We start from the raw sequence: 15,307 nt of genomic DNA, 5'->3' as shown, positions 1-15,307 counted from the left end.
GCCAATGTCAATCTAAAAAACGTCCTGGCAATAACATCACCTCAAACAACAAACCAATCTCAAGTGATAAAAAAATCTCTATACTTTTTGATAAAAACGTTTTAAACTTTACATTAGAAGCATTTAATATGAAACAAGCCATTTGTGCTTTTGATTTATATTATAGTTTGTATATGTACATGTATCTACTAATAAATAAGTAAATACATGGACTTGTGACAGTGCTCTGATAACTTGAACGCTCTGATAATTCGAACACTTTCGCTCGGTCCCGTGAAGTTCGAGTTATCCATGTTTGACTGTACATGTGTTTATTGGTAATTATATACATGTATTTATTGGTAATTATATATATGTATTTATTGGTAATCGTATATATGCAAATGTATTAATTTGATCACACTATCTTTCTTGTTTCTCTCTGAGCAGAGCTACTTCAGGTTCATCCATAAAGGTACTCAAATTCCCTGCTACTGAGACCTTGAGAATCTGAATTTTTTTCTGAGTTTCTACGTGAGCATAGGTCATTTTAGTTTTTCTGTGGAAAACCATTCCCAAATCTGTTGCATTCTCAAAACAATAAAATTCTTGTTTTTTTAGGTTTTCCAGATGGATTTAGTACAATTTTTCTTTCAAGTGCAGCTTCTAATGTCATTATTGGCTGGCATAACTGTTACTACACTCGCTCATGGCGACGACGATGATGCTGGCGATGATGCTGATGAAGATGCGGATCATATCAACAAAAACAGTCATCCAAAGCTTCTTGTGATTAGTTTGGATGGCTTCAGGCATGACTATATAGACATGTACAAACCACTCAGTTTGACTGGTCTCGCCCAAAGGGGAGTCAGAGCTCGTAGTTTATCCGCTTCCTATATAACAAAAACATTCCCTAATCATTACACCATAGCTACAGGACTACATGAAGAGACGCACGGGATAGTCGCCAATAATATGTATGACGCGCTCTGGAATGAGACATTTCACTCGTGTTCTAGCAGTGAATGCTCACAATGGTATGGCGGCCAACCAATATGGAACACTAATGAACTTAACAACAAACAGAATAAAACAGAAAAAGTTAGGAACAATCGCACGCAGGAGTTGATACGGATGCGCAGGCATGGAGGAGAGTCTCATGACGTTGTAACTCCATATTCGTCTGGTTCAATATATTGGCCAGGAGGTGCTGCGTCTGTTAATAACATGAATATAACCTTTTCCAGAGACTACGTCAACTCTGATCATGATAACTATTTGAACTTTACCCAGCGTATTGATCTAATCATCTCGTGGTTCACCGATCGGGAGACACCAATAAATCTTGGAATGTTGTACAATGAATATCCTGATCGGACTGCTCATAAGTATGGACCAAAGAGTGACGAGGTAGAGTATTGTAAAGCTTAGTGACATAATTGGATTCACTACTTCTTTAATTAGAAATAGAAGACCACAATCTAAGTTTTCACATGGCAATTTTACAATGAAGATTCAGTTTACTGACCCACAAGCATGAATCGAATTGCTAACCCAAAGCAAGCAATATCGATATGTTTTGAGTTTCCTAACTGAAATCTGTTAAAGAAACATATTGGTTTATTATTGCTTCATTCTGTATATGGAGTCACATGTCATACATCTGCATGTCAAGCATGGCTTCACTCTGTATATGGAGTCACATGTCATACATCTGCATGTCAAGCATGGCTTCACTCTGTATATGGAGTCACATGTCATACATCTGCATGTCAAGCATGGCTTCACTCTGTAGATGGAGTCACATGTCATACATCTACATGTCAAGCATGGTTTCACTCTGTAGATGGAGTCACATGTCATACATCTGCATGTCAAGCATGACTTCTTCTGCTAAAACCCACTTCAGTTGCACTTGTATGAATTATTTGTTCTGACAAGTATGGAGTGTAAAGGTCAAAGTGCAAGACGATGGGTTCTGGAACCTTGAAATGCTGCTCATTCACTGTTTCCATGGTTCTAATTGGTTTGGAGTTGCCTGCTACTGATGAATTCACATTCTACCGTTTTTAACAATTCGGAGTTGCGCTATAAAGATCTTTCTAAGATTTGCGATGAATCACTCATAACAAAACTTGGTAAAGTAGACTCGCTTTCAATTCACAGTCACTTTTCAATTCACGACTAGTCAACTAGTCACACTAAAATAGTAATTATTTGTCATCCTCGTACGAGCAACTCATCCTTGACATGTAAATGTTCATATAAAGGCAAAAAGTCCAACAGAAACATCAGTGAGTAGCAGTAGGATGTTTTACTAGCAGAGTCGCGCGTGGTTATGGGCTGAATGTTTTTATATCCACTGGGGAGAGGTTAGCCGAGTATGATCGGTTCGGATTCCAACAGCAGTGAGCATTTCTATGATGTTTAAGTACACTCACAGCAAATGCGGTTGCATAAATTTAGGGAAGTGAAATGGCATCAAATGAAATGGCATCAACCGCTTCTATGATTCAGAGTGAAAGCAACTCCAAACCCATTCGAGGCATGGAAACGCAGCGATTATAAACTACTCTGAAAAACTTTTGCATGTGCTTACACATTTTCAGTTTTGCCAGTTCGACATGCTTAGAGATGAACTTACACACAATTTTAGTAGATTTTATCAAAAAATATCGACATTTTGCCATCATTTGAGATTGTTTTTGATGTTTGAGGTGATCAGGTGATCTGACTGTTAGGATGTGTCAAGATTGAAATCAACAAAACTTGATCACAGTTAAAAGACTTAGAAGATACATATGCACGAAACAACATCACTAGTTGTTATCATTGCTATAGTTAATATCAGCTATTATGTTCAAGTTGCTGTATTACGCCTCTCTATTCTGTCAGTCTCTTTGCAACTATAAACGTTATAATCACACTTTCGCTTGATCTGTGCATTCTAACCTCGATCAAGTTTTGTCGATTTTAATCTTGAAACATCGTGGCCTCACCTTCAAACCTCACACTTCTAAAACAATTGCAGTTAATAGAAAAATATCGATACTTTCTGATAAAGTTGATTAAAATTTGTTGTAAGTTTATCATTAAGGCAATGCCGATCATCAAATTTTTATAAAATAAAGACATTAAAATTCGTTTGAAGGTACGAGCCAGTGTGTTGGAAATCGATGAAGGCATTGCCTACCTCCTCGACCAGTTGAAGAGTCATAAACTACAAGATGTAAACATAATTGTACTCAGTGATCATGGATTCGCTGATGTTGATGGATTTGTCTACCTCGAAGACTGCATTGCATCGGACAGATATCTCCTAACAGACAACACTCCTGTCATGCACATCTGGCCTATAGATAACAGCCATGGTACCCTTATCTTATCAGTTACTAGTTATCAGTGTCCGCCAGCATTCTGCTTGTGAAGAGACAAGCGTGTCAGTTGTGTGTTGTTGGCTTACCTAGAGAGGAATCTAACATGTTGTGGATATTGTGTAATTTTTTTTCAAATCACAAATTTACACGCCCTCAATGAAGCTTGTATTCTGAGGATTGGTCCATCATTCTCTACATATCTGCATATATGGTAGCTCATTAAAATCAGCGAATAAAGATTCTAGTAACTGTGTCAATGTCTAAAAACGTTAATACATTTCAAAGGGGCTCTTTATGTGATAGCTGAAAGTCGGCCATCTTGACCATCCTGGCCATCCTGCAAGGAATTATTAAGAACTTTTTTTGGTTACTTTCTAATAGAAGAAGAATGAAGAGGTTCAGATATTATGTAAAGTAAAGGCAATTGCTACGTGCCTCTCTGTCATGTGATCAACCTCACAAGGCAGCGACACACTCAACTCGTATCCAGATGTGTTTGCTCTTTCCCATTTGTAATCTTTGAGGTTAAAGCCATATACATTATAAATACTCTTATCGGCATGGCACTAACCCTTATTGAGGAAGTAGCTCTGTCACGAGTCTCTGAAAAGCGCAGCTGTATCACTGTTTCCGTTGTACTGATTTGGAGTTGTGTACACATTGAGCTACCTTGTGATAAGTGTTTAAATGGACATTTGCATGTTGCGAATTAACACGGGCGCTTTATTAAAGAGTAAAGATTTCTGCACCAGAGTTCATAGCAGTGCGCTCGGAACTGCTCATATTGAAATAGGAATGACTGAAGTGTGAAAAATGTTTAAAATGGAATAGCTTGCACGCCATACTTTTGCACATAATTCACAAATGCCGTTTCCATCTTTCGCAAGCATGAAACCTTTAATAAAAATTTGCAAGTAACAAAACTCACTTGATTTGCAGATTTTTCCTGTTTCCATCTTGCAAATGATGCAAACTTGTGGTTTAACTGCGTTATGGAAACACATTGTGTGAAACCTGACATCAGTGAGTCTTAGGAGTTTCCAGCATTGAATACTTATAAAACTTTGTTTATATGCAATCCAATCTTGCCTACTTTATTATTCTACTTGGTTCAACTGCTGCCGCTAGTCAGCTACTGCAACCGCTAGATGTGGTTGAGTCAGCAACTGCTGCTGCTAGACATGGTTGAGGCAGCTACTGCTGCCGGTAGATGTGGTTGAGTCAGCAATTGCTGCTGCTAGACGTGATTGAGTCAGCAACTGCAGCCGCTAGACATGGTTGAATCAGCATTTGCTGCCGCTAGACGTGGTTGAGTCAGCAACTGCTGCCGCTAGATGTGGTTGAGTCAGAAACCGCTGTCGCTAGATGTGGTTGAGTCAGCAACCGCTGCCGCTAGATGTGGTTGAGTCAGCAATTGTTGCTGCCAGACGTGGTTGAGTCAGCAACTGCTGCCGCTAGACGTGGTTGAGTCAGCTACTGCTGTCGCTAGACATGGTTGAGTCAGCAATTGCTGCCGCTAGACGTGGTTTGGTCATCTACTGCTGCTGCTAGATATGGTTGAGTCAGCTACTGCTGCCGCAAGCCATGTTTGAGTCGGCTACTCACTCTATTACTCATGAATCACTGTGCCCTATTTGATTTACATTGTCTGTGTAGATGGCTATATTAGCCATGGTCTAATGTGTCATCCGCTGCGTTAGACGTAGGAGAGTTTGGGCACATTCTGATACTTCGCGATGAATAATTGTGAACATACTTATGCATCTGCGAATCTTTAAAGCTGAATGGTTAAAATACTCACACTTCCGCTAGCACACTTAAAGATCAAAATACAATCATTTTTCCTAACGCTGGCTCAAGTCATAGCAACAGCTCTTATTATAGTAAGATTAACTAGCTTAAGTTAAGAAACTTAACAACAATTGAAAATAAATTTTTTACGCAAAAACTTTTTTCATCACACGTGCAACATCGGGCTAGTAATTCATCTAGTAACTTACATATCTTACATGTGCCATTTTCAGCGATCTGCTATCAAAACAGTCATCACTCTATTGATGACTTGGGAGTGACTTCAATAGAACATTTCAACATATATGCTGAACACCTTTGTTATAAGGAAAGCGTTCAGCTGTCAAAGGTTAAAGACTAACATATTTATAAAGATCTCGAGCTATTGCTTATAATGACGCGTCAGCATGTATGAGCCTATCAATTGTCAATAGACTTTACCAAATTCAATTACCATGTACCGTCATGTCCCATATCAAGTTACCATGTACCATCATATACCCATATCAAGTTATCATGTACCATCATATACCCATATCAAGTTACCATGTACCATCATATACCCATATCAAGTTACCATGTACCATCATATACCTATATCAAGTTATCATGTACCATCATATACCCATATCAAGTTACCATGTACTATAATATACCCATATCAAGTTACCATGTACCATCATATACCCATATCAAGTTATCATGTACTATAATATACCTATATCAAGTTACCATGTACCATCATATACCCATATCAAGTTACCATGTACCATCATATACCATATCAAGTTACCATGTACTATAATATACCCATATCAAGTTACCATGTACCATCATATACCATATCAAGTTACCATGTACTATAATATACCCATATCAAGTTATCATGTACCATCATATACCATATCAAGTTACCATGTACTATAATATACCCATATCAAGTTATCATGTACCATCATATACCCATATCAAGTTATCATGTACTATAATATACCTGTATCAAGTTATCATGTACTATAATATACCCATATCAAGTTACCATGTACCATCATATACCCATATCAAGTTATCATGTACTATAATATACCTATATCAAGTTACCATGTACCATCATATACCCATATCAAGTTACCATGTACCATCATATACCATATCAAGTTACCATGTACTATAATATACCCATATCAAGTTACCATGTACCATCATATACCATATCAAGTTACCATGTACTATAATATACCCATATCAAGTTATCATGTACCATCATATACCATATCAAGTTACCATGTACTATAATATACCCATATCAAGTTATCATGTACCATCATATACCCATATCAAGTTATCATGTACTATAATATACCTGTATCAAGTTATCATGTACTATAATATACCCATATCAAGTTACCATGTACCATCATATACCCATATCAAGGCAAAACCCACCATATTTCTATTAAAATTGTGAGAGTTACGTAATTAGAATTTAAAGATATCCGGTGTACTCCAATTGTGTAGCCCCTACACATGGTGAATCCGGAAGCACCATCTGTTTTGGCTGACTGACTATTATGCAGTGCCTGGCGCTTCGACTAGCTGTGACACTGTTGTTCCACAGGCTTCGGCATCGCGTTTTAATATTTTTTAACCTTTTTAAAAATGAAATAAAAAATTGCTCTGAATTGATTGCCAAGCTATCACTTGATTGGATTCACTGTTTCCCTGTTTTAAATGGGTTCGGAGTTGCTTCCACTCTAAATCATAGAGATGGTAAAATTCATATGCATTCGACATCATTTTGCTTTGCTAAATTTGTGTGAAGGTATTCACTGTGAGAGTACTATTCGACATCATAGAAACACTCACTGCTGATAGATCCGATTCGATAGATAATGCTCATCAAAGCTCTCTCCAGTGAATGTAAAAATTTTCCGCACACAACCGCAATCTGCTAGGAAGACGTTCTACTGCTATCCACTAATGTTTCTTTTTGGCTTTTTGCCTCTACATGAGCATTCACATGCCAAGGATGGGTTGCTCAAGCGATATGATGAAATACTTATTTTTTAGATCTGTTATTTGAGACGAATGGAATCAATTGTAACTGTGACTCAATGCGAGTCTATTTTAACAAGTTTTGCTATGAGTGATACACCTCAGATCTTGGAACGATCTTTATAGTGCAACTCCGAATCGTTGAAACAGTAGAGTATGAGTTCATCGGCAATGGGCAACTCCGAAGCAACCAAAGCATGGAAACACAGTGTTTGTCTGTGTTGTCGCATTACTATTTCAAACGTGTGGTTTGAGTTTAGCTGGGACAATAATAACAATGTTCCTCACTGTATTGAGAGGGTCTATAGAGCGTCCCTGAGTAGTAATATACTCTATAGATATATATTCCTTTAGAGCTGAAGGAGGAGTTGTACAGAAATCTCAGCAACTGCAAGGGAATGACGAGGTATTACAACGACAGCATCGAGTTGGTCAACTCACACTATAGCAATAATAGACGCATCCCTCCAATCGTAGTTGTATCTGATATCCCAGAGGATGATTTACCTGCCAAACTCATTCTTCAGGCTAGAAACTCTACCAATTGGGATCCCAGTGAGTGTTAAACTGCTATAACTAAAAGACTGATATCATATTTACAATGAGGCTAAAAGTTAATAGATTGTTTACACTCTCACGCAAAGTTCGCAGTTTATCACCAATATTTTTTTCCTTGTCTGCTACAAACTGTACTATTAGAAAGGGAGTTGTTTCCTCATTATTCTGCTATGTAAAAACATGGTTAAATGCTGATTGAATTGCATTAAGTAACCAAAATTCTCTGGAGTACGTTTGATCAAATTCATACCAGCTCTTTTCAGGGCCACCAATATTGTTTAACAGTTGTTCTATTGCTCAGGAAGTTTTTTTATCAATTTCAGCAAGTTGTGTAGTGTTTCCTATAATATTTGATTACACCGCTGTGAAAGTGGTACGCGCCGACAAAACTTAAATTTATTGCCGGAGTGTGAGTTGGTATGCATTTGAGTAATTTTAAATAAAATATTTAGATCTACAAATTCTAAGTTTTCTAAATACATGTACCTTTGCTGCATTTGGTTCAAAACCAACTGATTAAATCTACAAAACCAATGGATATAGACCCAACTCGTCAAGTTCAAAGGTTCATTATTTTTGACCTTCACCTACTTTGGGTTTGTTGTTTTTTATCAATGCTAAGAGCAACTGTTATGTTTAGGTTTCATGTGGAGGATATGGTATGGACTAACATACTGCTTGCAGACATAATCAGTCCAATTCTTGGGTATCTTGTCGTCCCTATAGTCGTTGCAGTTGCAAAAATTAATGTACTGAAAGGTTTTATTTAGTTTGTTGCAATGGATTTTGAACTTTTATGCAGTCATTCATATATTTCACACCAATGGGAGTAAAATCATTCGCTTTTGGTAAACATTGTACAGTAATACTTCAACTTACGAGTGCTCCAACGTACGAGATACTTGAGATACGAGCCAGCTTTTAAGCAAGTTTTAGCACTAACATACAAGCCATGTTTGAGATACGAGCATGTGAGTCAGTTGCCAAGTATGCCGGAGGTGTTTTATGAGAACAGCATCACTCTGTATTTTTTAACTGCTCAGGTTATACTTTTGTACCGTGTTTTTTGTGTGCGATTTTCGGTGCAAAATTATGTGAATTAAAGGTACTGTGCATAGACCGAAAGTTTGCCAGTAAAATAAAAGATAATGCCAAGAAAAAGCAAATGATAACAATTGATATTAAATGGAAAATTATTAAAAACATGCGAAATGTGTATGCGTGATTGAGCTAGCTCAGCAATATGACCGAAATACATCCACAATTATCAAACAGAAGGATTATATTCAGGGCATTTAGTTCGAAAAATGACTAACCATAGTTTCTAAACGGCGCAGCGATCTTCACGACCGCTGATGGAGAGACTGATCAGGCATTGGATAAAAGTTAAACAATTGGCCGGTAACAGCGTAACTGAAACAATGCTATGAGAAAAGGCTGGTGCTATCTATCACAACTATAAAAATAGACATTCGGACAAGTTGGCTAGTGGTTGTGAATTAACCCTTTGTGACGACACCTGTGTTCGTCCTAATCGCAACATGTTGAAAGGGCGACAAAGGCAAACGTCCTTAGATAGGTTTATTTTAAAACGGCCGTCTAGTCGTGAAAGCGAAACAAAGGAAAAATTAGCTAATCAGCGAGCAACTTTAAAACTATGAACGCCTAAGAAATTTTAATTATGTTAAGTTAAAATTGAAAGTTTGCTTTTAGGTTTGCTTCTAAGTTTGTCTTTTAAGACTGATTAAATCCAAATTTATCAAAGTCAACTGTTGTAATGAAGGATAACTTATATCTCCCTCTCTGGCAAATGCTAGCGTTAGCTGCTATTGTATGTATTTAATTTTACATTTTAATTAATCACATTTGCTTGCATTATTTTTTATTTGTTGCTTTTTAAAAGCATGTGGTAAGTTGTGACAATAACCAACATGTTCTTTCTGTTACAATATCTTGTTTTGAGTGTTTTATTTGCATTTTTTAGAGTATAGAAACCAATCAATATATATTTAATTGTTCTATATATAAATAAATTGCACCAACATGCGAGTAAATTGACATACGAGCTCAGTCTCGGAACGCATTAAGCTCGTAAGTCGAAGTATGACTGTACAGCGGTGATCATAATTACAAGACTGCGTAGTTTTTTTTTCGTGTTCTTTGTCACTTCGATTCCATTATTAGAGAAATCATGCTGACATGACTAGCTGATAGAGGCAGCAGCAAATGTATGTCTACATTGGTCATTCATGGCATAAACTCACTTTATAATCTCCGACTACATACTCTATATATTTGATAAGTTTTGTAGACACTCTGTCTGCTACCAAAAGTATTCTCAAGAAATATACACTATTTATTGGGCAGCCATTTTATCCTATTCTGAGATTGACAGTAAGGGCTGACCCACTATAATATAATTGGTTAGCCCTTCTAACCAATTATATTATAGTAGGTATTATAGACCATCTAATAACGTATTTTGTTTTTTTGTCATTCATGGCATAAACTGATTGTCTTTATAATCTCAGACCAGACCAGACTCTATACGTATATTTGATAAGTAAGTTTTGTAGACACTCTGTCAGCCACCAAAAGTATTCTCAAGAAATATACACTATTTATTGTGCACCCATTTTATCCTATCCTGTGATTGGCTATAAGGGCTGGTCAACTATATATAGTATTTTACTAATACTCCAAAGGTCACCAATTTTCTTACAAATAGTTACATGTTTACGTACATGTATGTTACGTACGTATGTTCCAAAACCAGGGTACATTTGGCCAATTTTGTTGATGATCATGTACTTAGTTTTTATGTATTATTTTTGTGTTTTTTTGTCATAATGTGCAGATACCGCTGTATTACACCAAAACCAGGATAAAAAAGGCAGATATCAGTTGATATATAATAATATTCATGTATAGAACATCCTTAGATGTCTATTGATGTGCATATTACCATACTTCATCCTAATAAATACTTAACAAACTGGGTTATTAACAAATGTTTTTGTAAGCAGTACCATATACATGATCACCACTGTATTTGAACCATGAGAATAGTCCGAGGGCACGTGATGTGGAGACATAGAGCTAGCAGGAGGGGAAGCGATCTCAGCATTGTTTGAACCACCACTTATATGTTGTTGCAGATGAAATTTATGAATTCTTGTAAAAGGGCAACAGTTTAGTGCTCTCCTTGCACTTGGTTACTCCATCACTAGATATGAAAAGGGTTTGAGGTCGGTTTCCTCTCCGTAATTTGAGCTCCCTATCATGAGCTCAAATTCATACCCTAATTATTGTATAATTCTTATTTTTATTATACATGTACTTACAGAGGGAAATCATGGGTGGAATAATACTTGGGAAAAGATGCACGCTTTGTTCATAGCCAGTGGACCCGCCTTTAAGAGTGGGAAGGTTCATGACCCGTTCCTCAATGTGCACATATACCCGTTGATGTGCGAGGTGCTAAAGATAAAATGCCCTACTAGTAATGGTTCTCTGTCAGCAGTCAGCGATATGCTCATCACTTCTAATGCTCTACTCAATCTTGAAACAGGTCAGTCAGAGAACTATTGAGGAGTTGGACTTGTCTATACTTGTCTATAATTCTATGGCTGTTTTCTCCTGTCTAACTGTCTAAGCTGTATCAATACTGTACAGACATACTGTATCAGTGCTGTACAGACTACCTGTATACTGTATCAGTGCTGTACAGACATACTGTATCAGTGCTGTACAGACATACTGCATCAGTGCTGTACAGACATATTGCATCAGTGCTGTACAGACTTCCTGTATACTGTATCAGTGCTGTACATACATACTGTATCAGTGCTGTACAGACTACCTGTATGCTGTATCAGTACTGTACTGACTACCTGTATACTGCACCAGTACTGTACTGACTACCTGTATACTGCACCAGTACTGTACTGACTACCTGTATACTGTATCAGTGCTGTACAGACATACTGTATCAGTGCTGTACAGACATACTGTATCAGTGCTGTACAGACATACTGTATCAGTGCTGTACAGACTACCTGTGTACTGCACCAGTACTGTACTGTCTACCTGTATACTGTATCAATACTGTACAGACATGCTGTATCAGCGCTGTGCAGACATACTGTATCAGTGCTGTACAGACTACCTGTATACTGTATCAGTACTGTACTGACTACCTGTATACTGTATCAGTACTGTACTGACTACCTGTATGCTGTATCAGTGCTGTACTGACTACCTGTATACTGTATCAGTACTGTACTGACTACCTGTATACTATATCAGTGCTGTACTGACTACCTGTATACTGTATCAGTACTGTACTGACTACCTGTATACTGTAAAATGTAGGCAGGTCCTCAGGCCAGTTACATATATATATATTCTAGAGCTTCACGATATGGCGATTTAATTGTTGGTGGTAATTTTTAAGTAGACGATTTGAAAATTGGCACCATTTAAAGAGATTATCGCCAATCATTTAAACGATATAATCCTGTAATGGCGATTTATCTCACACCTGATGATTTTCAGAGTGAGCGATACCGGAACTAAAACACACATGCCTTTTAGTCATGGAATCAACGTTTCTAACTATTGTGAACACAAAACAGTTTTTTGTAAGTTGAAATATACAAAAAGTATTAACAAAAATTTACAAGTTTATTTACATAATAATATTGTGATATAAGTATTGTGAATCGTCCGTTTGCAATGTCGAATCATCTGGTGATGCTTGTAAATCATGAAGCTCTAATATATTCAAGGGTAGCCTAAATAAGCATTCCGATGAATGACTTGTATTTATTAAGCAAACAACTGAAGACTTGGCTTATTTTAATGTCTCAGATTTAAATATATTTCATATACTGTATATTTATATATCTGGAATATATAAAAATAGATAATATACTGTATATAAATATATATTTCATCTCTCTTCATATTTCATATATATGAAATATAGCAGAAATATGTAAGAGGTTCTAACACCTCGCCTTTATACATAATACAGTAGAAGGTTGATTCCTTTGAGCATTATGAGACTCTGGATGTGTTTCCTATGTTGTAGCGGTGATAGTTGGTCTTGTGTGTGCCATCGTCTCATCCATAATTCTTGTTGGCGCTATCAAACTGTGGTGTAGTCCACCACCACCGCACAATAGTCGTGAACCAAACAAAGCCTATGGCCTCCCTATGAGTGCAGCAAACGGCTTAGAGGGTGCCACTCTTCTCGAATCATCTGATGAAGAATTCTAGACCATCTAATGTAGCTACTCACATGTAGGTTAGTTACATCTCAACATAAGTTAGTTAAATTTTCCACGCCATCATTCATTTGTTCCTTAAAATAGGGAGTTGTTTGATTCTAACAATGTCTACATTAGTTGCTATGAACAAGCAACTCCTTTGAGTGGTCACTAGGTTTGAACTATGTATGGTGTTAAGGTTTGTTTGAATCAGTATGCTACAAGATAGTAATATATTATGTCTTAATTTATATTAGGCATCGGCGCTTTGCACTCACTCTATGCTGTTGCTAACAACACAGTAACTGGCCAATCAAAGCGCTAGCTTGTTGTCATGACGAATATAACGCCATGATAAAAAGTAGCTGGTTTGTTGTACTATCACATTATAAACGATGAACTAGATTCAGTTCTATTTACTTGTAATATGTATGTGGAAGGCAGTTTATTCCAAAGTCCTTCAGCCTCCAAGGGTCACTATCTAGTGCAAAAGCTTTCTTGTGCAAAGTATAAAATGTAGCTTTTTATCATGTTGGTTAACCGTAGATCTCTTATCACAGATGTTAATATGTCCAGTACTCTAACACATACACACCATGTAATAAATAGTTGTAAGAAGAGCCGGCTTACATTCATCAATTACATAAACATTCGGGTTATGTATACCTAGTCACTATTGTCAGGAACACCAGCCTTTCTCTTTCCAATCATGCCAGCCTTAGAGACAAGCAATTTTTTTATTCGTGCAACTTTAGCTCTGGGTACCCAGGACTTGGTGGCACTGCTTTAGCCTTAAATTCATAATTGTGTTCTGCAATTGCTGCTCAATCAAGGCTAAAATACATGTCTAAGTGTTGTTTAACGTTGATCTCTATTATCTTCTCTGTATAATTATAGTTTTATTATATTTTTGAGTGCATTTGTGAATAATTTCTGTCATTTTGTATATATTTGATTGCTGACTTTTGGTTTGCTTCTCTATCACTGTCTATTGTATTTTGGATCTTCCGGTTTTATGACACTGCTGACACATATATATATACCTTAATAAATACTATCGATTTGTTTAGCACCGACTGTTTGCGTTTTCAGCTTATTATTCCGGTTGATTCAATTTTGATTTTTAGCTGAAAATTATTCAAGTGTAAATGCTGTAGATAATGAACCACATAATTGTTGGAACAAACGGTGTAGGCATTTTGGTCATGAACATTTGAACCAAATATTGTTTCGCTGATATTACTACACTAATAGTTTTGGTAGTGCCAGTGACAGCGCACTCAGTCGGGCACCAGCCGAAACAGCTTTGTAATCCTCAAAAACAAAAAAGATCTATGTTTAGAGATCAGTGCAAGCTTAGAAAAATTTTATCTGTTTTCAGCAAGATTTGGAATTGCAGTCTGGCAGAAGAGCATTCTATGCATTATATTTTACAAAGTGAACTTGCATTGATAGCTCACCATGTTTCTTCCGCACACGAATAAATAAGAAGGAAACCTGATCATCCATGAACATACGAAATTTAGCGCTTATACTAGTGATCAGGAGAAAACTACTTTGCCCTTTTCAGTCTATTTTATCTGTACGTGGCCCAAGTTTAAACCAACTGGATGGCATGAACCGGAGGCTAGCTTGAACCATACACAAACTACAAACAATAAAAGAATCAACTCTGCCTACTAGTTTTTGGATGGCTTATGAATTGTCCTATAAGTTTGGTTAGGATATAGAAACAATACCAAAAGGAATATGAATGAAAGGGATTTTAATAAAAAAAATTTGTGACATCATGAACAGTTGAGTTTGTACCAGCTCTGATTGAAGCGGTGATAAATGCTGCAAGGGTGTTTTTTCCTGTTAGTCGAGATTAAGAAGGAAATAGTTCTTCAGTTTTATTATGATGAATTAATAACTGAGCAGACAACTTCTAGCATAGAGACTAGAAGATATAGGTAAGTAAATTCCATTAGCTAAATGTATTTCAGTCAGGTCATGCAATTCTCAAATAGAGAGATTTAATTTCTTATTTTACTCATGTTATTTCTGATTTCAGGAAGCAATTCTTCAATTTCATTAAACTAATGTTTGAAATGCGTTTATGACCTGCTCGCTGAGGTGCAACCTGAATATTCGAAACAAGTTTTCGCCAAAGCATTCTGAGAAGCTGGAATGTTTCTAAATTTAATTGAAATTAATACCTAATTTGCATCAAATCAGCCTGGTGACTCACAGCCTCGGCAAGTTCTCACCAATTACCAGTTGTTGCTGATG

The 15,307-nt window shown here is 36.8% G+C and overlaps 1 protein-coding gene across 1 annotated transcript; it reads left to right on the top strand.

Annotated features, from left to right (window-relative positions):
• The first annotated feature begins 619 nt into the window (after positions 1 to 619).
• LOC137403616 (bis(5'-adenosyl)-triphosphatase enpp4-like) lies at positions 620 to 14,085 on the top strand. Its single transcript, XM_068089593.1, has 5 exons — positions 620 to 1,392; positions 3,134 to 3,353; positions 7,560 to 7,760; positions 11,110 to 11,334; positions 12,859 to 14,085. Exons 1-5 carry the CDS (start codon positions 649 to 651, stop codon positions 13,044 to 13,046), a joined length of 1,578 nt encoding a protein of 525 aa, XP_067945694.1. The 5' UTR covers positions 620 to 648; the 3' UTR covers positions 13,047 to 14,085.
• Positions 14,086 to 15,307: the final 1,222 nt, after the last annotated feature.

This window comes from Watersipora subatra, chromosome 9 (genome assembly GCF_963576615.1).
Source record: "Watersipora subatra chromosome 9, tzWatSuba1.1, whole genome shotgun sequence".
In the NCBI taxonomy this organism is placed as follows: Eukaryota; Metazoa; Bryozoa; class Gymnolaemata; order Cheilostomatida; family Watersiporidae; genus Watersipora; species Watersipora subatra.
This window is presented reverse-complemented; position numbering and strand designations above follow the sequence as displayed.